This window comes from Abramis brama, assembly GCF_963993115.1.
Source record: "Abramis brama genome assembly, chromosome: 7".
In the NCBI taxonomy this organism is placed as follows: domain Eukaryota; kingdom Metazoa; phylum Chordata; class Actinopteri; order Cypriniformes; family Leuciscidae; genus Abramis; species Abramis brama.
Genome location: NC_139969.1, coordinates 17,351,657 through 17,377,952, shown reverse-complemented (window position 1 = coordinate 17,377,952; position 26,296 = coordinate 17,351,657). Strand labels below are relative to the sequence as shown.

Sequence of the window (26,296 nt, the reverse complement as noted above, 5' to 3'; positions counted from 1 at the left end):
TGTCACTATTGATGTCGTACAGTAATTTTAATCAGTATGTAATGATCTGTTTTTGCCATTTAACAGAAATCTACCTTTCTAAGAGATTTTTCCTTTTTATTTTTATAGTACTAAAACTGTATTTTATCATCAGTTGTAATATTTTTTAGCTATATTCTGTGACACTACATTTGTTCCCCCCTAAACCTCCTCAAGCCAGCTGATGTCAACTCAAACACATTGCCAAACAAAGGCTTTGGACTGAAACTTGAAAAAAAAAATGCTTTTTGAACAAGCGTCTGGTCAAACAGAAATCGTTTATTGATGAGAAAGGGCACAGTCTAAAGCCAACAATGTTATATCTTCATCTCAGTATTGTAAGTGTATTTGTAGTGCTGCAAAACCCTTTAAGAACATTTCTGTCAATTTCATTCAGTTTCATGTATCCTGCACAATGTAAAAAGAAACGGAGAAAGCACATTTGATTGCCTGGAAAGAACGTTTTAACTTGTATGCTGATCTTTGAATAATTTCAAAATGCATTTGAAAAATGATAAAAACTGAATGAATGTTATGGAAATTTTATTTTGGTGTATTAATACGTCATGTCAATCTGCTATTGGGAAGCAAAAAATGTGTTTCTAAGAAGAACCGAAAACTTTTACACGGACTTTACTCCTAATTTGACTTTGCTCTCAATAATGAGGCAACAATTAGTTTGTAAATTAATTGTGATGGAATACACCTTCAAATGACATGACAGGGCTGTGTTTATAATGAGCAAAACAAAAATATATGCACATAAATACCTCTAGGTTCTAGATGGAAATAACTATTGAGCACAATTTTGTGGCTGTATAAAGTAAGCTATAAACAGAATCAGCATACTGTATCTCAAATGAAACTGAATTCTTTCGCTTGCTTACCGAAGTGTTTATTCAAAACAGCATCATGTATTTTAATGTTGTTACGGCACTTTAAAAATATATACGTGTTTGAAAGCAACAGAAAATAATACATAACTGCAAAAAATAAAACCCATGTCCTGTATCCTAAAAGATGTCATCACAATAGTGTGTGTGTGTGTGTGTGTGTGTGTGTGTGTACTCGTGTGCTCATGGCAATATAAAAACAGTGAAGTAAAAAGACAAGCACATTAATGACATGAGCTCAATACTTTATCAAACATATCTAACCATGTCTTTTCCATTTTAGGGCCAAACTGCATTGAAATTGTCTTAGTCATGTCAGCTGTATATCTTAAACTGTTCAATTTGAAATGGTAAATAAAGTTTATTTTAAAGATCAACTTGTGGTTTGTGTTTTATTCCTATGGGTAAGGGACAAAACAATGAAGAGCAGCATCCAGTTGTTGTCAAAGAGAAGAGAGCAGGCTGTTGGGCCGAGGAACGCTCGGGTGTCTGTTCCCCCTCTGCCCCCTGCTGGCTGTTCTCTGCACTGCAGGAGGAGCGGGCTGGAGGTGTTCACCGTTTCTGGTCACCTCCATCTTTAGGAGGAAGTCTTTGACGGATCCTGATGCTCTGACTGTGGCTGCTGGCACCAGTCTGAATGCTGAAGCTCTTACTGAATTTCCTCTGTACTTGCAACCTTTGTCCCCATGTTCCAAAGCAGAAGTAGGACTTGCGGATTCAGCACTTGAAGAGCTTATTAGTAGTACGTCGCTCCTGATGTGGTTTGTGTCTCTGGGCGGACATGGTTTAAAATGGGGAACTGTTGCGTTTGATGGTTTTGGTCTTTCTGAATCATTTGCAGACAGAGCTAGACCACTCATCTCCCTTTAAAAAACATACTACATTTAAGCCACAAGAACCTTGGATCAACTACATGACTGCAGAGGTGGACAAAGTACACATCTTCCTTACTTGAGTAAAAGTACAGATACTACTGGTCAAATATTACTCCGTTAAAAATGGTAAAGACCAATTTTTACTTAAGTAAAAGTACAAAGTACTCGTTTTTAAAAGCAAAACGTAAATGTCAATGCATTGTTTTATTGTTGTATGTAATACTTACAGTACCTTATGCCCCTGAATCTATGCCTGCCTACCCTCATATCAATATCAAATTTATTTCTAGAACACAGTGAGATTGAATAAGTGCACTCCATAATGTCCACAATGGTTTCGGACACCCAAATGGCTCAAATAGTGCCCTATTTACAGTTTTTTGGCTTTTAGTATGAATATGTTAGCCTTACTGTTATCTATAAGTGTGCTCCAAAACAATGACAAAATTCACATTTAGAAGACCAAACCCAACGATGAAAATGAAAATCAGGTTGATGTCAGAATCTAATGTCAGATTGGCGTTAATCTCCAACGTTGGACAGACGTTGTATTGTGGTTGAAAATGAAAATCGTGTTGACGACAGATTCCAACATCAGTCGGGTTCTGACGTCAACCCGACTTTCATTTCCAAACAAAATGCAAAAACCCCTGTAACTAAAATCATCCCCTGACTGACGTTACTACTTTCTACTCAAGGACCTTGACAGAAATGTAGTGGAGTAAAAAGTAAGATATTTGTCTTTCAAATGTAGTGAGGTTGAAGTAAAAAATTTCCAGAAACAATAATATTCAAGTAAAGTACAGATACTCAAAGAGTGTACTTAAGTACTCAGGTAAATGTACTTTGTTACTGTCCACCTCTGCATGACTGTGCATCAAGTCATATACAAAGCATTATTCTGGAAAGGTGATCTGACCTTGCATGGATTTGTGGGTTTCTGTTTCTGGTGCTCTGATTTATTGTGTTGTAGGAGCAGTTTATTAAACTCGTGACGTTCAGATCCCTCTGAATGAGTCTCCGTTCCTCTTTGAGCTCTGAAAGCCAGCAGAGAAAACAAGAAATCAGTGTTAAGCAGTCTACATTTTTATCAGATTTTTTTTCTTTATTTGAGACTGCAGAATTACTAATTTAGCTGCTTTTTTATGAACGAGTTGTATGTACAATAAAAAGAACAAACTGCATTACACACTGGCTGACACACTTGTTTTTACACACTTGTTTATTATCAGCCCAAAAAAACAGAGGAAAAGTGTACATAAGATTTAGGAGTGAACCACTAGATGGTGGTGATACACTATTGAAAAGGCCTCTTCACATTTGGAGACATTTACAGATTTAAAATAAAATGGTTTAATGATCATTATGATGCAATGTTTATTAGGAAAAAATATGCTCAACAGTTGAATTTATATATAGACAAAATTATATATTTACCTATATGGACAAAAACTCCTCAGAGCTACACAGTCTTGTTTTAGTTCAGTCTGCCAGTAGGCTTTTGTCTGATACAAAGGTGCATGAAAACAGAATCTTTTTGTGAAGATGAATAACCACATACCTGCTAGTGTGGGTTCTGGAGAGACAGGTTCTGTCTGGGCACTAGCTCTCTCAATCTCAAGGTTTTCCTGTGATAAAACATCTAATCAAGCCAAAGGATTTCAACATCATTATACTTTCACTCTCTCCACTAAGCTTTATGGCAGAGATTTTTCCCCCAGTGTTTCTCCAAATGTACACTCTTAAAAATAAAGGTTCTTTATTGCCATTGACGGTTCCATCATGAAGAACCCTCAACATCCATGGGACGTTTCAGTTCCACAAAAGGTTCTTTATAGTGGGGGGGAAAAGTTCTTTAAAATATTAAAATGTTCTTTACATTAAGAAAAACTGTTCACTGAAAGGTTCTTTGTTGAAACCAGAATGGTTCTTCTATGGCCTCACTGCAAATACAACTTCATTTTAAAAAAGTGTAATGCTGCAGACGTTTGCCACATCATCTTTGTTGTATATGTTTATAGCATATCACTTTAATAGGCACAATTCTATAGCATTTGTGATCAATATTCCGGCCGAAACCCCCCATTTAGACCAGTCTAAACTTGTTTGCTGGCCTCAGCTATAGTTTAAGGTCTTCCAGCCTGTAATAATGTCCGGCCAGTAATAATGATGCTGACTTGCCATCAAATGAACAAATTACATTTTAAAATGATAAAAATAAAAAAGTTATTTTAAATTGATAAAAAAAAAAATATATACTGTTGATTTTTCATCAAATAAATGCAGCCTTGGTGAAGTAGAAGAGACTTCTTTCAAAATCATTTAAAAAATCTTACCAACTCCAAACTTTTGAACTTTTGATTAAAAACACGAACGAACAAAATGTTCTACAGTATGTAGTAAGATTTACTTTTTTATTCGTCTTATTCGTTATGAGTGAAGATTCAATCAAAAATTCATGATGTGAAACTTTGTATCTGCATCAAGAATAAATTGCCAAATTGCTTTACAGATAAAAAAAAGAAAGAAAAAAAAAAGAATAATCAGATTCAGAATGGAAAGTGTGACACATTTACCATAAAAAAGCCCCCACCATCATAAGTGTTGATGCAGACCCAGAGCTCACACTGCACTAAATGATTCCACAGCACTGCTCCACTGAGTCTCAAGCTCTTAAAACGGGACTCCAAACCACATGCTTTTGCTGCAAAGCCACGGATCTCCATTAGCAGTCATTGTCGTATGGCAGCGGAGTACTATTATTACACCAATCTGCCTGCTGCCTCGGTTCAGTCACTGATATCTCATGTAGAGTCATGCTTACTGCCCAGCACATGTATTATACACTCATCCTTTTAAATGAAACACAAACAGAGCTCTCTGAGGTGAGCACATTTTAGCCCTGTGGTCTGTGGGCAGCGGTATAACCCCAGAGGCCAGCTGGAAAAGAAACAGCATTAGCAAAGCCATAGTTATGAGGCAGGACACTGAAATCTAAGACCAGAGGGAGGAGGGACGCCCTCTCCCACACTCCCTCAGATGAGCAGATGTCTGTGCACGGGACAGGGTCAACTAAAACTAAAACCATAACCATAAAAATAAAAATAAACTTTATCATTACTTGAAATAATGCACTAAATTTAATTTAATTTAAGTTGGAGTACTAAAATAACTAAAACTAATGTAGACAAAGTAATAAAACTATATTTACAAAAACTAATAAAAGTGACAAAGCACACAACAAAATGACCTACCTTAAAATGAAAACATAAAATCTAAAATTAAAATCTAATTCAAAATATTAACAAAAACTATAACAGTATCTCAATGATAGTACAAAATAACACTGCTGTTTGACTTTGACTCATTGTCCAAGACAATATTCAAAAATGTGTAAAAAAAAAAAAAAGAAAGAAAAAAGAATCTTGTTTTTCATGCCCTAAGAGCAATCAAAAAGCATAGGAAGATTGTCATAATTCATGCATGAAAGGGTTCAATAAAATTCAGCCACCCTTAGTGCTGAGACTCCCAATTGCAGGCCCCAGCTGCAATGAGACATTAAATTCTTGGCTAGCACTAATATTCTGATTAACACTGTTCTGATTATATACATTTCTCTCTAAAGACCGATCATTTAATTCAAATAAACAGTCTATGCCAGTGGAACTGTTTAATTTCTTCACCATCAAATTTAATGGTATGTGACAGGACACATCCCAGTCTGGCACTGTCAAGAATGAGCCTGTCAGTCTAAGTGAACTTTAGGATTGGCCCAGTTCAATGTAACAAGTTTTGTCTGTCTAGGCCAAATGTGAAACTGCTGTGTGACGTGACGTAATCACAACATATTTGATGCTCAATACTGTATATTGTTATGTGTAGCAAGATGAGATTTCACAGTGAGTGGTGGAGTGCATTTGTACAGCATGTTTGGACAGAATGCTTCAAATAGTGTGCATATGTGTGTCAAAAACAAATGGCGTTCTCATTTGCTTGAGAGTGGCTCACATCTGTGGCTGAGCTCTGCACTTTAACAGAAGAGAGAGTGAAGCAAGGATGTACAGTAGAAACCTGACTGAGAGGAGATCAGTGTGACACTGTGTGTTCGGCTGCATAGATGGAAAAAGAGCTTAATGGGCTAGTTTTACGTATTTGTATTCATATACAATAGAAATGCTCTGTGATCCATTATTAAAAAAAACATATGCTCGTTCTATGGTAGTTGATGCATGATTATCCATTTCCCAGCTGCTTATGTAACACATCAAAAGGAACAACTGTTCTATATTTCACACTTTACATGAGTGTTCATGTAAGGTGCAATTATTAAGCAAGCACTGGGTAATTCTAATAAACTATCCACTGAATGTATAATTTATGAGTGGTGGTGTACATAATTACACATTGTTATTAGTGCATATTGTCATTGTTATTACTAAGGAAAGAATAACTTTTTATTGTTCATATTAAAGGTCCTTGCACACTGAGTCCGAAATTTTCGTATGCGTTTTTTCGTATTCGTCATTTAGTGGCTCTGAATTGTCAAAACACCTCTCAAAATGCTTGCTACAGATGCGAAAAACGCAGAAAACTGAACCGGATCCGAATTTTTTTTATGACAGACGAAAGTTTCAGAGGCAGTGTGTAGATGTGATTGACATAACGTGAGGTCGTATTTATTTTTTAACATGCGAAAAGTTTGGATGAGATTTTCGGACCTTAAGGCTTAATATGCTGAATAAACATCAAAATATTATAATAACCTCAAAAGGCACATGATTGATACCTCATATTGAAAAAAATAAGCAGGCAGCAATGACGGGCCCAAGCACAGGCGCCACCATCACCCCATGGCTTTAGAAAATTGGGTAAATATAGAAGGTAAATACATCAAAAATCTAATTTATATCTGCCATGTCTTGACATTATTCTGACCCCGCATTCAGCAATTCAGGTACATAAGCGGCTGATTTCAAAGCCTGTTTTAAGTGACACACTTCCTGCTGCCAGTTGGTGGCACAATGACCGTGACTCGCAATAGCCATATTCAGCTCAATGAGAACTATATGTGTATCCGATTTCATACATACATGATATATGCACGTTTTTTGACTGTATTCAAGCGGGAGCTGTAGAGTCAGTTGCATGTTAAGGGCCTCTAAAGCCCCTTAAAGGTTGAAAAAAAAATAATGCACACTGCACACTTTCAGTGACTTTCAACACAGACATACAGAACATTGAAGGACAGAAGTCATACCTGGGAGCACCCAATAGCAACCACCCAAAGCTATAGCAGCTATTGCCAACATCATAGCTGGTATTGTTATTGCTAAAACTAAGTCTATTCATTTTCAACTTAAATTTAGCACTGATCCAAGCAACCATTCACAACACTGTAGCATCATGGCAGTAATTTTTGAAATTACTATAGTAGGTAATTACAGTATAATTTGGACAGTAATGTAAAGTGTTGCATTTTTTCCTCATAATTACATGTAAGCAAATATAAGGGCAATTCTCTCATTCTCAAAGGTAGAAACTAATAGAGAGTCAAATACAAATTTGCACTGCAGTTTTCAGTTGCACCAAACTGAGATAATTAAAAATGGTTATTAAGCAGTTTGTTTAATCTGTACGAGCAGTTCCACAGTGTTAGAACACTCAGAGTTGGGTTTTGGGAACTATCATATTATCTTCACTAGTCTTATGGAGATGAAACTTGCTTTTATGTCTGCAATATTTATTTCACAATAATAATAAAAACTGCAGCAGTTCATAAGGGAAATCTGATTACTGACCAATCTGAAAGCTATACATTTTGTTCTTTGTAGAAACCACAAAAGAAGAGTTAAAGCTGCAGTCCGCAGTTTTTCCTCTTTGTCGCCATCTCTGTTCGAAATCTGCAATTGCAGTTATTCGCGGAATTATCAACTTTACGTGCGTTGTGCATCGGCATGGGACAGCGCGGATGAATCCAATGTTTTGAGGAGAATGTGCGGCTGTCAATCACTGCGCCGGTGTGGATACTGTCATTCGGAATCACAGATTCTACTTTTTGGAAGTTTGACCAACATAAGAATTTTCACCGGAAAATGTCATCTGAACAAGTAAGTAACATCCACATCAAGGGGAAAAACATCAAGGGGAAAAAAGCATTGCAGTAAATCGCGCCGATTTAATCTAACGATTGCTTATCATATCACGTCACCGTGCAAATTATACTTTGTTCTCAAATTGTTAATGTTAACAACATCAGCATTGCGTGACTACATTTAATGCCCTTCCGATATTATCCTTGTTTTCGCATGGGCCGGTTGCAGTCTCTTTTTTTCTCTGAAGTCTTTTGCGTTTTACAACGGATGAATCTCCAGTTGTCACTGGTGATTGTCGTTTGAACCTTTCAAAAAAAGGTGCACTTAGAAAAGATAGAAAAAAAGAAAAAAGATTCCTCCACCCTCTGAATCCAGATTCATAACGTAATTAAAGTAATCCTGAAATTGATGTTGCAATCAAAACCAGTATTTAATGTCAAAATGAGCCCTTACCTGCAGGACCCGCACGTCTCTTTTCAGTGCTTCAGATTCTTCCGTAAGGACTGACCTGTTAATCAAACAAGGCCTTCTTTTTTAAAGGATTAAGTGCATATATGCATATATTCTAAATCAACACTCATGAAGTGTAATGGGGAAAAATATATATCAAACAAACTAAATACCATAAGTGGGACCAAGAATAAGATGCACATAATTATGGCAACTATAAATAACTGTCCATATTCTGAGCCATTATGGGTTTCCGAGAAATAGGAGACCTCTTCTCATTTAAGTACTTCATACAAAACACAGCATCACTTAAACAAGTTTAAGCAAAAAGAGTTTTTATCTGGGCTGGACTCAAACTGCTGCACCATGAACCCTTTTCCAGATCAGCGGGGAAGCGAACACTGGCCTACTTCTTCTCTGTTACATAAGCATTGTAGTCACTTAAACTCTCTTCACTTTTCTTTTAAGGCCAAGGAATCTTACATATGTCGGGATCTAGTATTCATTTGCTCACAATGAGGTCTTTTGTTCTGATGGAGGGATAGATCGGACTACTCACTCCCCTCCTTCTATCTCAGTTCCCTGCTGCCACTCTCAGCAGGACTTACTGTTTGCATTCCTCTTAGCTGGGTGGAGGGTTACACATGCCTGGCAGAGAAGGAGAGGATGGGAGGTAGAGAATGGTGGGTGGTAAAGTGGTTGAGCGAGGCGTTCGTAAAGTAGAAAGTTTGTACTGAAAGAGAGGCTTAAGGAGAGAGAGAACTCAAGAGGGAATCCCTTAATAGATGTACTGAGGTGGTGCCATGACATAGTGATAGTATGAGATGGTTATATTAGTCATTTAAAGTACATGGTTGTGTGTATGCATATGTATATATATATATATATATATATATATATCCAGTAAATAATAATAATAAATAATAAAACTAATAAAATCATACGATTCAATATTATTAAACACTAGTGCAAAATGCCCATGCAAAATCAGTTCCCTTTCGAGTTACGTCGGATGACGACGAATGGGGTTTCGCTTAGAAAGCCTATCATCTTCGAGTATATAAAACGAGCCAATGGCAATGAAATGCCATGGGTCTGCGGAATTTGCATAGCGTATCTCCGCCCCACGCAGGGGGTATATAAGGAAGTGCGCGAGCAACATGCAGATATGTTTTCGCTTCGGGGCCAAGTTGATTCTTCACTCCACAGCCAATTCTGAGTTCATCTCTTCATTCTCTTCGAGACGAGCCTCTCTCCAAGTGTTGGTGTGACAGCGAGTTCCAGCGAGTGCACATTCCCTGCTTATCTGTGCAGTGATTTGCCAGAGTTTGTGTGTTCATCTCCCTGGTCGCTTCAACATTTGTGGAGAAATCTCCTTTCACAAAAGAGCATTGCACGCGGCACGTCTTTTTAAAGATGCCTCGCCCGTGTATTTCTGGTTGCGGTCTGTATGTGTCTGACTCTGATGGGCACAATCGCTGTCTTGTGTGTCTGGGTGTTGAACACGCTAAGGCAGCGTTTGTGGATGAGTCATGTTCCCATTGCGGGAACATGCCCATCACACGGTTGCGGTCGAGACTCAATGACCTTCGTGGTAGAGTCCCCTCACCCGCACCCCGATCTACGAGCTCCACGAGAGCTGGTACTTCGGCTGGCGGCCAGGGTGACCTGAGGGTTACGGTGTGGAACAAAGCGCCGACTATTCCACGCTCCACACCGTCCTCTAGCGCCGTGCAACCCGCGAGTGTTTCAAATGAGCCTGCAGTACAGTCCTCTGACTTGCCGCATGTCTCATTTGGCGCTCCAGAGGAGGACCGTATGTCGATCGCTGCATCACAAGGTGGGCAGGAGTCCTTGGGAAGTGACGATTCGGCTGTGCTGCCACCCTCGGGTGTCCCAGCATTGCCCGAGTCTGATCCCGAGCTGACGGCCATGCTTTCCCGGGCAGCCGCGGCCATTGGCCTTGAGTGGTCCCCGCCACCTGGTCCAGTGCGCTCGCGGCTGGATGATTGGTTTTTGGGAGCGGCCGCTGACCCTCGTCGCCGCCCAACCCCAATACCTTTCTTCCCGGACGTGCATGAGGAGGTCACAAGGTCCTGGAAGGCACCATTGTCTTCCCGTGATCGCTCGGCGACCTCCTCCGCCTTTCCTCCTCTCGATCAGGGGGCTGCTAAAGGGTACACTGGGGTTCCCCAGGTTGAACGCTCTGTTGCGATGCAGCTGTGTCCTCAGAGTGCTTCTTCCCGTGGCGACCCAAAGCACCCCTCCAAGGCCTGTAGGTTCTCCTCCACCCTTGTGGCGAAGGCCTACAGAGCTGCGGGGCAGGCAGCCTCCTCACTGCATGCCATGGCGACACTGCAGGTCTACCAGGCCCAGTTGTTACGTGACATGCACGAGGGGAGGACTGACCCAGCACTCTTCGATGAGTTGCCCAGCAGTTCTCGACTGCCCAGAAGCAGACTGAGGCTTTAAAACATGTCCTGCCCCGGCGGCCCGCTGCTCCGGCAGCGCAGTCGTCGGCACAGGTGCCTCAGCCTGCTCGCCGCCGAGGGCGCCCTCCTGCGGCTCCCGCCCCTCCCGATCGGCCCCAGCAGTCCGCTTTCTTCGGTTTGCTTTCGAGGGGCAGGCATACCAGTACGCGGTTCTCCCCTTCGGGCTAGCCCTGTCTCCTCGCGTCTTCACGAAGGTCGTCGAGGCAGCCCTTGTTCCCCTACGAGAACACGGGGTTCGCATCCTGAACTATCTCGACGACTGGCTGATTCTAGCTCACTCTCGAGACCAGGTTTGCGAACACAGGGACCTAGTGCTCCGGCACCTAGCTCGTCTGGGCCTTCGGGTCAACTGGGAGAAGAGCAAACTCTGCCCAGTGCAGAGGATCTCTTTTCTCGGTATGGAAATCGACTCGGTCGCCATGTGTGCGCAGCTTACGAGCGAGCGCGCGCAGTCACTGCTGACTTGTCTTCGTCAGTTCGAGGGCAAGAGTGCGGTCCCACTGAAACTCTTTCAGAGGCTCCTGGGGCATATGGCATCCGCAGCCGCAGTAACGCCGCTCGGTTTGCTTCATATGAGACCGCTTCAGCTTTGGCTTCGCGATCGAGTCCCGAGGTGGGCATGGCAACACGGCATGCTCCGAGTCCCAGTGACTCCGGCCTGCCGTCCGACCTTCCCCCCGTGGTCGAACCTCAATTTTCTACGGGCCGGAGTTCCCTTAGAACGAGCTTCCAGGCATGTTGTTGTATCAACAGATGCCTCCGCCACGGGTTGGGGTGCCATGTGCAATGGACATGCTGCCGCGGGCTCCTGGACAGGACCCCAGCGCCTTTGGCATGTCAATTGCCTCGAGTTGCTGGCCGTACGCCTTGCTCAAGGGTCAACACGTACTAGTCCGATCAGACAATACCGCCACAGTAGCGTACATCAACCGTCAGGGTGGTCTACGCTCCCGCCGTATGTCGCAACTCGCCCGCCACCTCCTCATATGGAGTCAGAAGCATCTGAGGTCGCTTCGAGCCATTTATATCCCGGGACACCTGAACCAGGTGGCCGACGAGCTGTCTCGAGTTCGGCCTCTCGCTGGAGAATGGCGACTCCATCCCCAGTCGGTCCAGCTGATTTGGGATCAGTTAGGGGACGCTCAGGTAGATCTGTTTACCTCCCACGACTCGTCCCATTGCGACCTGTTCTATTCCCTGTCCGAGGGCACGCTCGGCACGGATGCACTGGCGCACAGCTGGCCGCGGGGCTTCCGCAAGTATGCGTTTCCCCCAGTGAGCCTTCTTGCGCAGACCTTGCGCAAGATCAGGGAGGACGAGGAGCAGGTAATTTTGGTTGCCCCGTATTGGCACAACCGCACCTGGTTCCCAGAACTAGTACTCCTCGCGACAGCACCTCCCTGGCCTATTCCCCTGAGGAAGGACCTGCTTTCTCAGGGACGGGGCACCTTATGGCACCCTCGTCCCGATCTATGGAACCTCCACGTGTGGCTCCTGGACGGGAGGTAGGTTTGAGTACCCTACCACCAGCGGTGGTGGCTACCATCACTTCCGCTAGAGCATCGTCCACGAGACATGTCTATGCGTTGAAGTGGAACCTCTTCGTCAACTGGTGTTCTTCTAAAAATCTTGAACCCACGAAATGCCCCATCAGTGTCGTGCTTTCCTTCCTGCAAGAAGGGTTGGAGCGAAGGCTGTCTCCCTCCACCCTGAAAGTGTATGTTGCCGCCATTGCCGCACATCACGACGCAGTTGATGGTAAGTCCGTAGGGAAGCACGACCTGATCGTCAGGTTCCTGAGGGGAGCCAGGAGATTGAATCCTCCTCGTCCTCCCCTCGTACCCTCTTGGGACCTCTCAGTGGTTTTAACTGCCCTGCAGAGTGCTCCCTTTGAGCGTCTGCAATCAGTGGAGCTTAAGTTCCTGTCAATAAAGACAGCGCTCCTGGTTGCATTGGCCTCCATCAAGAGGGTAGGGGACCTGCAGGCATTTTCGGTTGACGAAGCGTGCCTGGAATTCGGACCGGCTAACTCTCACGTGATCCTGAGACCCCGGCCTGGATATGTGCCCAAGGTTCCCACCACACCCTTTCGAGACCAGGTGGTGAACCTGCAAGCGCTGCCATTGGAGGAGGCAGACCCAGCCTTGGCACTGCTCTGTCCAGTACGCGCCCTTCGTGCTTACGTTGACAGAACGCAGTGTTTCAGGACCTCAGACCAGCTCTTTGTCTGTTATGGTGGGAAGCTGAAGGGAAAGGCTCTCTCCAAGCAAAGGTTGTCTCACTGGATAGTGGACGCCATCGCTTTGGCTTACCAGCAGCAAGGTCGACCGTGCCCCCTTGGTGTGACGGCCCACTCCACTCGGAGTGTGGTATCCTCTTGGGCTCTAGCGCATGGCGCCTCGCTAACAGACATCTGCAGAGCTGCAGGCTGGGCGACACCTAACACATTCGCGAGATTCTACAATCTCCGAGTAGAGCCAGTTTCTTCTCATGTACTCGCTTCAACTAGCCGGTACTAGATTCTGCTCAGGTGTCTTCGCTTGCTCGCCATTCCTCTCCACGGACGGGATACGTGCGATATTCTCCTCAGGTGAGCCTAATAAGCCCTGAGTCTCCTCCAGCACTGACGACGTCAACGCCAGAGTTATGCCACTGGCAGCTTTCGCGCTTGGCTAGGTGCCTCCATGTGCATGGTTCCCCCTTCTGGGCGACCCCCACATGTGTATTTCCATTGTAAGCCTCTCTGAGCATGTGTCTTTCCCTCGGCAAGCCACCTTGCCACCCCTGGGGTTGAAATATTCCACCTGCGGCTGGACACCCCAGTGTTACTCCATATGCAGCCCTTCGGGGTCATATGTGTATTCTAAGTCCCCCCCTTCGGGTTGGGCATGATTGCATATTTCCACTGAGATATGCTTCCCAGTGTACCTTGGTATTCCTGTGTTAGGTAGGAGTCCTTCGTCCGTGCCAGTCTCACGACAGGGAGCTCAGACTTACGCAGGGCACTGGAAGACAGTCGAGAGGTGGCGTGATTACACTGGGAACCCCATTCATCGTCATCCGACGTAACTCGGAGTGACAACGAAAGGGAACGTCTCGGTTACGTATGTAACCCTCGTTCCCTGAGTAGGGAACAGAGACGTTACGTCTCCCTGCCACTTCCGCTGTACCGCTGGAACGCCTGAGTTCAGTCTCGGCTCCTCAGCGAAGACATATCTGCATGTTGCTCGCGCACTTCCTTATATACCCCCTGCGTGGGGCGGAGATACGCTATGCAAATTCCGCAGACCCATGGCATTTCATTGCCATTGGCTCGTTTTATATACTCGAAGATGATAGGCTTTCTAAGCGAAACCCCATTCGTCGTCATCCGACGTAACGTCTCTGTTCCCTACTCAGGGAACGAGGGTTACATACGTAACCGAGACGTTTTTGTGTGTGTTTTTAGTAATTGTTGGTTTGGTGCCCGTGAAAGAGACTGTGAATGCATTGAATTCAGGGAGCAGGCTAGGTTACTACAAATGATGGCTGTGAATAAACTATAATATTCAGAAGTAAACAGTGTAGCTGACTGAGTGTTTATGAATACCACAACCTTCTAAGTGCTAGTGCAAAATGCCCGTGCAAAATCAGTTTTTGAGTGTGTTTTTAGTAATTGTTGGTTTGGTGTGTTTGAGTGCTCATTGTTACAATTACACAGCAAAAGTTCAGTGACATTTTGATGACAAATGATGCCCGTGAAAGAGACTGTGAACACATTGAATAGGATATGTTTAGTTGGTGAATAGCATAGGCTACTATTACACAGCAGCGATAACGTTAAGCGCACCAGAATGAAATATAATATTCAGAAGTAAACAGCATAGCTGACTTACAGATTCAGTTAACATCCACAAATGAATAAGCGCGTCGATTCAGGGAGCAGTGCAAAGTGCCCGTGCAAAATCAGTTTTTGTGAGCTGATCCCCGTCAAAAAAGTTCAGGAGATATTTCTTAGTGATGGCTGATTTCAACAGTTTCAATATGATAGCATTTTGGAAAAAAAAGTGTCATGAATTTATTGCATTTTTAGGGAAAAATAATCCGTTTTTATAATAAATCTTTGAAAATCCAAATCTGGATTTGAATTTTTTATGATATTATAACCTAAAGATGCTATGTGAAAGTTTGAAACAGAAAATAGTCGTTTTCATCTTGCCACTTTCTTGGTAAAGAAAACACATTTTTACTAAAATTAATCAAAATGGATTTATCACGTTCTGGAACCAAACTATAATATTCAGAAGTAAACAGTGTAGCTGACTGAATGTTTATGTCAGAATGTTTATTTTTAAACCACAACCTTCTTGGGGCTTCTTTGAACGATACAACCCTCTAATTTCAGAATGTTTATTTTTAAACCACAACCTTTTAAAAATGATATATTTAACGATATCTTTAGCATTTCTCACCCAAACAACGTCAAACTTGGCACTGCACTTACTCGTTCCCGTGGCAAGACACCTGTCAAATTTCAAATCCATCGGACTAACGGTTCGAGAGATATGTGGTTAACAGACATACACACACACAGACACACACACAGACAGACAGACGTTTCTGTAATTTATAGATAGATTTATTAAATGTAAATTATATTTTATTAAACGAAAATAATAAATACATTTGAACTTTTAGTTTATATGAATGAACATAACTAATAAAATAATATTATTTAATATTATTACATATTTAATTTAAAATAATATTTAAATACATAAAAATAATAAATGCATTTTAACTTTATTATTTTATTAATTATTTAATTCATGTTTAATTCATTTAAAATGAATTAATTTATTTATGACATTAAAACATAGATGAAAAGCTTTTTAAGGACAAGAGAAATCAGTTTAGTCAAGTGTGTACAAACATTTGACTGTTAGTGTATGTGTGAGCTTACAGACAACCCCAAATCGAAATGTAGCCACCAATTTAGAACCAGCAGTAAGTAATATAATCCTAGATGAAAGTGTATATGAGCATGAGCAGTTGTGGAAAGAGGGAAAGAGGTGAGGAAGTCCAACATTCTGATTTAACAACAACATGTTTGCACAAGAAGGAGCGTGTCTGGTCTGCGTCCATAGTCAGTATGAGCACATGCTGAACAAAGGAGGGAGAAATCTACCCTGAGGAATGCGTGTTCCACAATATTAACTTCACTGCAAAACAGGATCAAACTGCAAACGGACAATCTTGCTGGCTAAAAAGTCATTATGTTATGTACACTGCCTCGGGTGTAAACAAATGATTCCAATATTATCTGCTTGATAAAAAAGTAATTGCATTTGTTATGCATGGAATTAGGTCTGAAATTTTACTGTGATGTTCATAGTTTTCATAATATGCTCAAAGCAAACCTCAGTTATAATAACATGTACTCACACTCTGTGTGACTTCCAATTAAAAATGAGCATCACGTTGCCTTACTCACTCTAAAGGGTAGAACAACTGAATTGAGTACTTTAAAGGGAGCAGTGCGTATAACTGCTCAGATATACACCTCACCTGAGATGGGTCACGACTTCATCTATATGGGTGATGTTTAACTTGTGTCTTAAGGCCTTGATTTCTTCCTCACAGCTGGAGTGAGACGAGAGGCTAGAGATTGACCTGAAAAAAGAGTGCTATTCAATACTTACTAACGCAATCAATATCATCAACTTCTGTCATGTAGAAGTACACTCACGGGTATATCATTTTGAAACACTGACCTGCTTCCAATCTTGCTCTGGCTAGATGGGGGTCTGGAAGGTGATTTCTTTACGCACCAGCTGCCTGGACTCCCCTGTCTCTGTGTGCTACTGCTGCTCAATGCGTAACTCACCACACTAGGATTGTACAGGGCCATGACCTCCTCTTCATCCCTGCGACACACACGCACACTCATTTATTGACAGTGAGAATGACAGAATGGTGAAAGTGAAAAGTGCTAGCACAGTTTTACTGTGATTCCCAAGCAGGATTTTGCCTTGTTAAACTAAAAAAGTAAAGTATACTTAATTGGATTTAATTTATAAATAAATGTGCTGTTAGATCTTTCTCAAGAAACCTGTGAAAGACCAAATGGGATCTCATTAAATAGATCTAATCTCATTAAAGCTATTTGGAGAGTCTCTTTCCACACAGTATTGATTTTTTTGTTGTGGTTTAACAAGTGCACTAAAAATGAATGAAGATGCTGAATGATATCCATAAAAATATCAGATAAGAGGAACACCTTTCTGGTTTGGATTCAGTGATGGGGTATTTCTTGAGACTTACTGATGGAGCTATGGGGTGCCTTAAACAAATACAATTAGGAAACACTGATCTAGAAAATTTGTTTTACTAACTTTAAAAAAATCAGAATTTTCTTGGAAGACACATTATTTATTCAAGGCCCCATATCCCCAACCAAAATAACTACTAATACAGCAGAATGATGTTGTACTGTGGGGAAAGTCAGGCAAATCATTCTCAAACTCATAGCTTTTGGTGTCTGGCCCTTAAAGGTGGGGTAAGCAATATTTGAAAACCGTTGTTTAGAAGTTAGTCGGACCGACACACAAACAAACAACAACAAACGTGTGTAGCCTATCAGCATTAGGGCGCGTATGACGGTGGAGGAGAGAGAACGAGCAAGAGGGAGATTTGAAGAAAGACTGTAGAAAGAGAGTTGATACAATACAAAAGAGAAAAGCTCAGAAGAAATCACTGGAAAATGAAGGGTTATGACTGGGCAAGAGCTTTAGGACCCGCGTTAAAATTAGAAAAGCTTTCCAGCGCTGGAGAGACCCAAGCGGGAAGGCCTGAAAACAGACGCGGAGGTTGCTTTGATTCCGCTCCACACGTGAGTAACAGTTTGAGTGTCATTGTTGTCTGAAGCTGCTGTGCTGTTGGTAACTAACAACAAATTTTTCGTGAAGCATTATTTTGTTGCGCTTCTGCTATGATAAACAGACATCCACTCTTGGATTGCGTGCGTAACGGAGGCCAGCTACTGAGAGTCGCGATGACGACTGCTAGAGAATGTGGTGTTTAGCGTCATTGTTAGTACACTTGCCTCGCATGCTAGCGATCAGGGTTCAAGACCGACTCGGAGCAGGGTGGTTAGGATTGGTCGGTGAGCTATGGAGGCTGAGCAATGAAGAGAGGGGTGTGTTTGTTTGGGTTGATTTCAAATATCAACAATATCCAACAGCGTTTTTGAAATATCGCTTACCTCACCTTTAAACAGTACAACACTACAATAAATAGAACTGAAAGTTTTGTATTATAAGAAAACAGTTAGGGGTAAAATACAAAAAGAAAAATACACTACCGTTCAAAAGTCTGGGGTCTCATCAAGGCTGCATTTATTTGATCAAAAATTCAGCAAAAACAGCAATATTGGGAAAATATCATTACAATTTCATATACCGTTTTTAATTTACTGTCATTTATTCCTGTAATGGCAAAGCTGAATTTTCAGCAGCCATTTCTCCAGTTTTCAGTGTCACATGATCCTTCAGAAATCATTTAGTAATATACAACTATTGTGCAACTTATGTGATGTCAGGCGAATGGGAAAGTTGCTTCATGCTGATTTGGTGCTGATTTAGTTTCTAATTGTTATTGATGTTGAAAACAGTTGTGCTACTTAATATTTTTGTGGAAACCTTGATGCATTTTTTCAGCATTTCTTTGATGAACAGAAAGTTGAAAAGAACAACATTTATTTAAAACATATTTTGTATATATTAACTGTAAATTTGATCAATTTAAAACATCCGTGCTGAAAAAAGTATTACTTTCTTTATTAAAAAATCTGATCACATTGTTTTTTAATACCACCCCATTTATTAGGAGAAGTTAATAGATGAGGTACCTTATACATAGTATGGAATTTCTAACTAACAATAATAAGAATGATAATAAATATCATTATATAATATATAATAAAAATAATATAAGTTTTCAACGTAGGCTATATAATGATACAAGAGTATGTGTATTCGGAATCAATATATACATGCATTGTATGTGTGTGTGTGTGTGTGTGTGTATATATATATATATATACACACACATACACACATTACACAACATGAATATTTCAATTCATAAATACTATATATATATATATATATATATATATATATATATATATATATATATATATATATACAGTGGTGGTCAGAATTAATGGCACCCCAGGTAAATATGATAAAAAATGGCTGTAAAAATTTTTTTTGCATTGTTTATCCTTTTGATCTTTCATTAAAAAAATTCTAACCTTTCATTGAAGTAAAAGAACTGAAAGTGGGGGGTAAATCACATTATAAAATAAATGCTTTTCTCCAAAACACGCTGGCCATAATTATTGGCTCCCTGTTATTAAATACTTTTTGCAACCTCCTTTTGCCAAGATAACAGATCTGAGTTTTCTTCTATAATGCCTGATGAGTTTGGAGAATAACTGACAAGAGATCAGAGACCGTTCCTCATACAGAATCTCTCCAGACCCTTCAGATTCACAAGTTCATGTTGGTGCTTCTTCTCTTCAGTTCATCCCACTCATTTTCTGTATGATTCAGTTTAGGGGACTGGGACGGTCATGGCAGAAGCTTCATTTTGTGCTCAGTTACCAATTTTTGTGTTGACGTTTGTTTTGGACCGTTGTCCTGATGGAAGATCCAACCACGGCCCATTATAAGATTTCTAGCAGAAGCCGTCAGGTTTTGATTTTTTATCTGTTGGTATTTGCTAGAATCCATAATACCATGTATCTGAACAAGATATCCAGGACCTCCAGCAAAAAAAATAGGCCCACAACATATAAGATCCAGCAGTAAATTTAACCGTAGGCATGGGGTACTTTTTATCCTTGTTTGCACCAAACACATCTGGTGGGTTTGCTGCCAAAAAGCCCTTTTTTGTTTCATCTGACCACAGAATCCGGTCCCTTTTAAAGTTCCAGTCATGTCTGACAACTGAATATGCTGGAGTTTATTTTTGGAGAAGCGAGGAGGATTTTTCTTGAAACCCTCCCAAACAACATGTGGGGATGTACGGGTTGTTTGATAAAAAAATGTTAGGCTTTCTGACCCCCAAGACTCAACTAATCTCTGCAATTCTCCATCTGTGATCCTTGGAGAGTCTTTGGCTGCTCAATCTTTCCTCCTCACCGTGCATTAAGACAATATAGACACATGTCCTCTTCCTGGCAGATTCGTAACATCTTTAGTTGATTGGAACTTCTTAATTATTGCCCTGATGGTGGAAATGGGGATTTTCAATTCTTTAGCTATTTTCTTACAGCCACTTTCTATTTTGTGAAGCTCAACAATCTTTTGATGCACATCAGAACTATATTCTTTGGTTTTACTCATTGTGATGGATGATTAAGGGAATTTGGCCTTTGTGTATTCGTCATATTTAAACTCCTGTGAAACAAGAAGCCATAGCTAGACAATTTCATGTTCCTAGTCACCCTGGTGTGCTAAGAAGGGTAAATATTAATGGGAATATACTTCAGAGATATTTTACTCGTAAAAAATTCTAGGGGTGCCAATAATTGTGGCCGACGTGTTTTGGAGAAAAACATTTATTTCATAATGTGATTTCCTCCCCACTTTCAATTCTTTTACTTCAATGAAAGGTTTGATTTTTGCGAATTTTTTGAATGAAAGATCAAAAGGATAAACAATGCAGATTTATTTTTTTACTGCCATTTTTGATCATATTAACCAGGGGTACCATTAATTCTGACCACCACTGTATATATATATATATATATATACACATTTAAGAATTAAAAGGTGCATTTGCACAATATGGTATTGTTATTATTTCTTAATATATATACACATGAGAAAAAAAAACATCTCAATAATAAGAACAGAATGCTGTTGTTTTTAGTGATAAATAAAATGGCGCTCTCAGTTCTTGCTGTAATCTTAAAACAGCCTTGCTGAGTGCATGAGAGCGGATGAAGGCAACACACAACAAGGGAGCAAAGGCCTTTTATCCACAGCCATGTTTTCTAACCACACATCAAGCCTGGACTTGATGTTACAGTCCATGGACACCTCTTTGAAATGTTATTGTAAATAAGCACAAAGGTTTGTATTTAGAAATGCATTTAACTGCATTAAACTGTATGCATTAAACATCTGAATAACCAGATATACAACAAAGATGAAGCAAACAGATGGTCCTTTCTCACTCAAAGACATTATTCAGACGTAAAGCTGTGTATCGCTTTCAGCCCATCGTTGCTCACATCTTCACTCTTTCTTTTTAAGCACTGACAGGATACAGTTTGCATGTTTGTGGGGCTTTTGTAGCCTGATAAAAAGAGCCAGAAGACGTTAACAAGCATCTCTGACCGAATCCTGCATTACGAGCAAAGGTCCGACGCCCATCTCTGCTCTGCTCATATAGAGGGGATGTACTGACAGGAACAGAGGCTACATTGTGGGCACAGATCAGTAAGCAGCTTAGCAGTGTTCACAGAGGAGGGAGGAACATACTCTTGCCAACAAAGATGGCACAGAGGAGCCGCCACATCAAAAAGAGGACAAAAGAAAAATCCCTCAATGTATCAGAGGAAAATAAGAGGCTCTTTCAAAACGCCCCTCCATCTGCACTGATAATTTACCTACATGTGAAATACGCTGTGCACACAACTTTCTCTTTCCAGCCTTCCTGCGCCGATTGTTGTGGCATCACTCTCCAGAGATTTAAGAACCTTCCTTTGGTCGGCTTTTAAAGTCTCAGCCGCTCGCAGTTCACGCATGAACTAAGGTTCTCTCTCAATGCCCATTAAACGGAGACCTAGCATAAAGAAACAGGTGCAGCTTGACTCCATACAGCCACAACAAATCACGCAGACAAGGACTTAGACCACACAGGAGGGAGGGGAGGCCATTGGCCGAGAGGGGGAAAAGTGCCGCTAACTAGATCCATTAAATGAATTCCTTTCAAAAGCTTTCTTGCCCACGTTAAAGCGCAAAAAACGCCATTGAATCGACGGCTTCCTGCTTTGGCCCGCATCAGGTGCCGGGAAAGCTCCAAACCTGGAGCAATATGAAAGAGAAGTAATCCAGATTTGTCCTCAAAGCAGATCAGCGGCTAAATTATGTCACCAAAGGAAGTTGGTAACAAACAAAAACTGACATTGAAACCAAACAAGTTTACACCCCAATGCTCATATGCAATATTTGTTTCTGGGTGACAGAGCCAATTCGTTTCAGCAATTTGGGAATGAATGAAAGTGTTTTCTCTGATGGACTCTCCCGGTAGTCACCAAACACCTGCTCCTGATTTGCCATGGCTGAAAAGAGAGCTTTTTGTCTACGAAGAGAGAAGGGTTATAAGGAATATAAATATGTGAAAAATGGATCTACAGGCTCAGCAAAGAATAATGTAAATAGTTAACCAACGAAATCGACGGATTTTAATGAATTGAAATTTTATTGTTGAAAGTACATTAAAAACCTTTCAAAAGAAGACCTTGTAAAGACATTCTTTCCACTGTTTAGCTGGTTGCTGAGAGAAAATCGCCCCTCCTGCCTGACTGGTACCTGTAAATATCTTCTTCCCCAGTGCATTGTTATATTAGGCAAGGAGCCACAAAAAGTAACAAAGAACCCTAAGAAAGAAAAGCCACTAGGCAACAAATTGAAATGTAATCATAAATAGCTACAAATTTAAAAGCAAACAGAACATGAACTGTCAAACAAACCAGACATAGTCCTTACTGCTGACGTAACTGATTCACTTCATTTAAAGCAGTTCTTTTGGGATGTGCTCCTATGGCTGCTCCAAGCTTTAAAAGTCAATGATTTATCAGCAAGCATTTCTTTTAAAGCAATGCTACTTTACAAAAGCAAATCCCTGACCTATGAACTCACTCCCATTCAGTTGAAAAGAATACTTCGGGTCTCCATTAAGGTCAGAACATTCATTCGTCAAGTCAGGGAAAGCAATTACAACACGACACCCACAGATGAGACTTGACAGTGAGTTCTAGATCTTCAGATTAAACATTTCAGTTGGAATCTATTGGAAAAGTTCATTTTAAAAATGACTACAATTTAGAGTTAATATAAGTAATATAGTTCATCAAACCATGACTTTATTGCAAGGATGCACGATATTTTGGTACAGTATCGTTTTTTTGACAGATTTAACTATTTTTAATTTATTGGTATCAGTCGATATTAGATATTTAATTGTGTATGCTCATTTCTGTCATTTTTATTTAGATTCCCTTTGCCGTCATCTAACAAGCTCACTTAAAATTAAGCTTTAAAAACACTAATTACTGAATAACACAATTAAATGTGATCTTTAACAAATCATCCTGTTGTACATTGTGATGCTGGAATTTACTTGTCACATTTAAAATGATTTATTTTAGTTTTTCATGAATAGTATAGAATTGTAATGTCAGTGTATCTGTATCAGCCAGAATTTGAACCAAATTTTATGGCTCATGTCTAGTGAGTGGGTTTTAATAAAGTTTATGACTATCAACAAGACGTCAGAGGTTAAAAGTCTTTCAGAGCTGATAGTTAATGTTAATTTGTGTTAGCTTTGATAACGGTTAAAGTTAACTGTTGGTATAATGTTTGAGGCTTGATGTCTGTTGTGTAACAGTCGAGGATCCATGTTGCATAGCAGTAATATTATAACCATGTATCTTCCTCACCTGCCCTGACTGGCTGCTTTTTCCCTCAGTGAGAGCAGCAACAATTGAATCTCTGCTTTTAGCAACTCTTTAACAGCCGGGGGGTCAGCCAGAGGGAACACAGGGGCTTCTGGCCTACTGCCCTGCTCTGAGTAATGGAGCTCCTGCCAAATCTTCTCCCACATCTCCACCTAAAACAGGTCAACAGAGGAAAGCGTTAACAGGAGAGTGCTATTTGGCTCAGCTTTGTATGAAATGCACTTTCCAAATCCATGTAACAAGCTGCTCTACAACTAGAGAAATGCAGGCAGTTGGTTAACATCCCATCACAAGTGTCTCTAATCTCTGAAATGGGTATAAAAAACTGAAAATTTCAGAGAATATAAAAAAGAAAATCCATGTGTTATTCTCACAAACGCTCCACCACGTGAGGTGAAAAGCCAGAGAGGGAAATGAAAGCCTGTCACGGCACTGGCAAACAATGTCTGCACTCTATTACCAATCTCCACACCTGTCTTGGGACGTTCAAGTTCCCTCGGACTCTGAAAATACACTTCAAAGCTTGTCGAAGGCAATGCAAGACGGAGTAAAACCAGCTCCCTGAGAATTCTGATCCTGCTGTGCCTGCACGAAAGCAACTTCAAGCCTAAATAACTTCAGCTCCTTCTTATTTCCACTGCAGAACCTGGGGTTTAGGATGTGCACAGACATTTATGTGAGGATGCAGGCTTAAAAATGACCTCAGTGCAAACTTTGATACAAAAGAGCATGTTTCTTTTCTTGTTTATTGACTTTCATCTTTGTACTGAAAAATGTTCTCAAGGACAAGCTCAAAGGCAAAGTGAGAGAGGAAAATTGACAGAAAAACTAGAGTCTTAGCAGAGCAAAGCTCCTCGCATTTTTGTTTTGCAGCACAGTAGTTATAAACTTTACTGGTGTTCAAAATAGGTCTTACTGACAAGGTAAGAAGTCCTTGGTTGCTAAGAAAATGCATTATCATAATCATTATTTGCAGTGAAAATGTATAAAATTCCCTTGAACAGATTCGAGGCATTAGAATGCCTTACTATGTTAAAAAAAAATCTCAGAAGTCCTTATGAACAGCAGAGGGGGGTTTAAACAGAAGGTCATAAATCCTATTTAGTGTTCAGAGGAAGGAGGAATCAAATAAGTCTTCCATAGATAAGCTTCCACCTACTATTTCCATATGCACATTTGTCTGAGTATACTGCGTATGCAGTTTGTGAAAGACTATTTATCTTTGAAAGAGTCAGCTATGAAACAGTCCCTGTATCTGTTCAAATAAGGTTTGCATTCCATGCACTGAGATAATACACTCTTGGGAGTTGTAATTCAAAACTGGTTTAAAGTTACACGTCAGGGGTAGGCTATACTGGCTAGGCTATCTTATATATATATATATATATATATATATATATATATATATATATATATATATATCGCCTGAAGGGATGTTTCCATTGGCCTTTCAAAAGAAAAAAAAAGTTATTTTTTCAGTTATTTTATAAAAGATTATAAAATTACTTTCAGCGATCACATTCTGTTTTCTTACTAGACAGTCTGATGCATAAATATGCCTCATACCTCTGAATACAACTCAGCGTACGTATCAATCAATGCATCTCCAAGTACTGCTCGGATCTCAGGAAGCTCAGAGCAGGGAACATTTTCCTGCACTAAATTCCACACAGATTGTTGGCGTTGGAAATTGTCCATGGGGCCGCTATTTCCAGAGCTGAGCACAAAAAGCTCACCACTGGAGTGCATTCGGTGTGTCCATACTGGAGACAAAATAGCTGTAAATAAATACATAGAAAATTAAATACATCCCTACATACATTTCAAAATCTCATACAGCATTCAACGGCAGCGATGCACTGTACAAAGGGAAAGAGCATGATAAACAAACATGATATTGCGGCGTAAATATGACCAATTAACTTTGGCAATAACACGTTAACCTAGTATTTGGTGACTTTAAACGTTTACGATAATGAAACAAGTATGATTGGAGAAAGATTTAAGCTGGCATACATTTGTGCAAGCATAAACATTACTTTTAGAACAAGCACATTCCCCACTGGCGGATAAGTTACTCACCAAAACAATTGTAGCTTCCTGTATCAGTGTAAACATTCCTGTTCCTATGGAGACAAACTTGCGCAGTCAAATGATTGGCTAAAGGGCTCGTGATAGTGATCTTTGTTAACCCGTTCGGACCTAGTGTACATTACAAATGACCTCATCTTTTTTTCTGTTCAGTTATTTAATCATATTAATATTTGTTATTAATATGACGTGTGTGTGTGTGTGTGTGTGTGTGTGTGTGTGTGTGCGTGTGTGTGTGTGTGTGTGTGTGTGTGTGTGTGTGTGTGTGTGTGTGTGTGTGTGTGTGTGTGTGTGTGTGTGTGTGTGTGTGTGTGTGTGTGTGTGTGTTTTCTTTAAATTTCGAACAAATTCATAATTATACAGCAGTTGATATTGTTCAGAACACGTCCACAGACCTTATTCAGAGCAGAACCGGTATGAAAGCGAGGCTGTAATGGACTGTAATGCAGGCTTACCGTGTTTTCAATGGTATCCGCTGTAAAAAGTTGTATTATACAACTTAGCTGTATTATACAGTATATAGCTCCCTTTCCATAGCTCATGCTGACTGGAGTTTTTAGTCTAGTACTGAAACTTCTTGGAAATATATTTTCGCAGTGTTTCGTCAGCAAAACAATCCAAGACACAAATAACAGCACAACCCACCGAA

General features: G+C 40.6%; 1 protein-coding gene across 1 annotated transcript; it reads right to left on the bottom strand.

Moving 5' to 3' along the window:
* Positions 1-278: 278 nt before the first annotated feature.
* On the bottom strand, positions 279-25,884 carry ccdc24 (coiled-coil domain containing 24). The gene is made up of 9 exons (XM_084119983.1): positions 25,639-25,884; positions 25,123-25,334; positions 23,539-23,708; positions 16,574-16,726; positions 16,368-16,472; positions 8,332-8,386; positions 3,348-3,414; positions 2,706-2,823; positions 279-1,775 (listed from the first exon to the last, which is right to left on the bottom strand). Exons 2-9 carry the CDS (start codon positions 25,303-25,305, stop codon positions 1,355-1,357), a joined length of 1,272 nt encoding a protein of 423 aa, XP_083976109.1. The 5' UTR covers positions 25,306-25,334; positions 25,639-25,884; the 3' UTR covers positions 279-1,354.
* Between the last annotated feature and the right edge of the window lie 412 nt (positions 25,885-26,296).

What these genes read in the sequence shown, in the direction of transcription:
- ccdc24 (XM_084119983.1), bottom strand. Translation starts at nt 25,305, where the DNA reads ATGCACTCCAGTGGTGAGCTTTTTGTGCTCAGCTCTGGAAATAGCGGC. An exon ending in AAAGCAGCCAGTCAGGGCAG is followed by an intron (nt 16,727 to 23,538) that starts GTGAGGAAGATA and finishes TGTGTGTCGCAG; the next exon opens with GGATGAAGAGGAGGTCATGG. An exon ending in GAAGTCGTGACCCATCTCAG is followed by an intron (nt 8,387 to 16,367) that starts GTGAGGTGTATA and finishes TTTGATTAACAG; the next exon opens with GTCAGTCCTTACGGAAGAAT.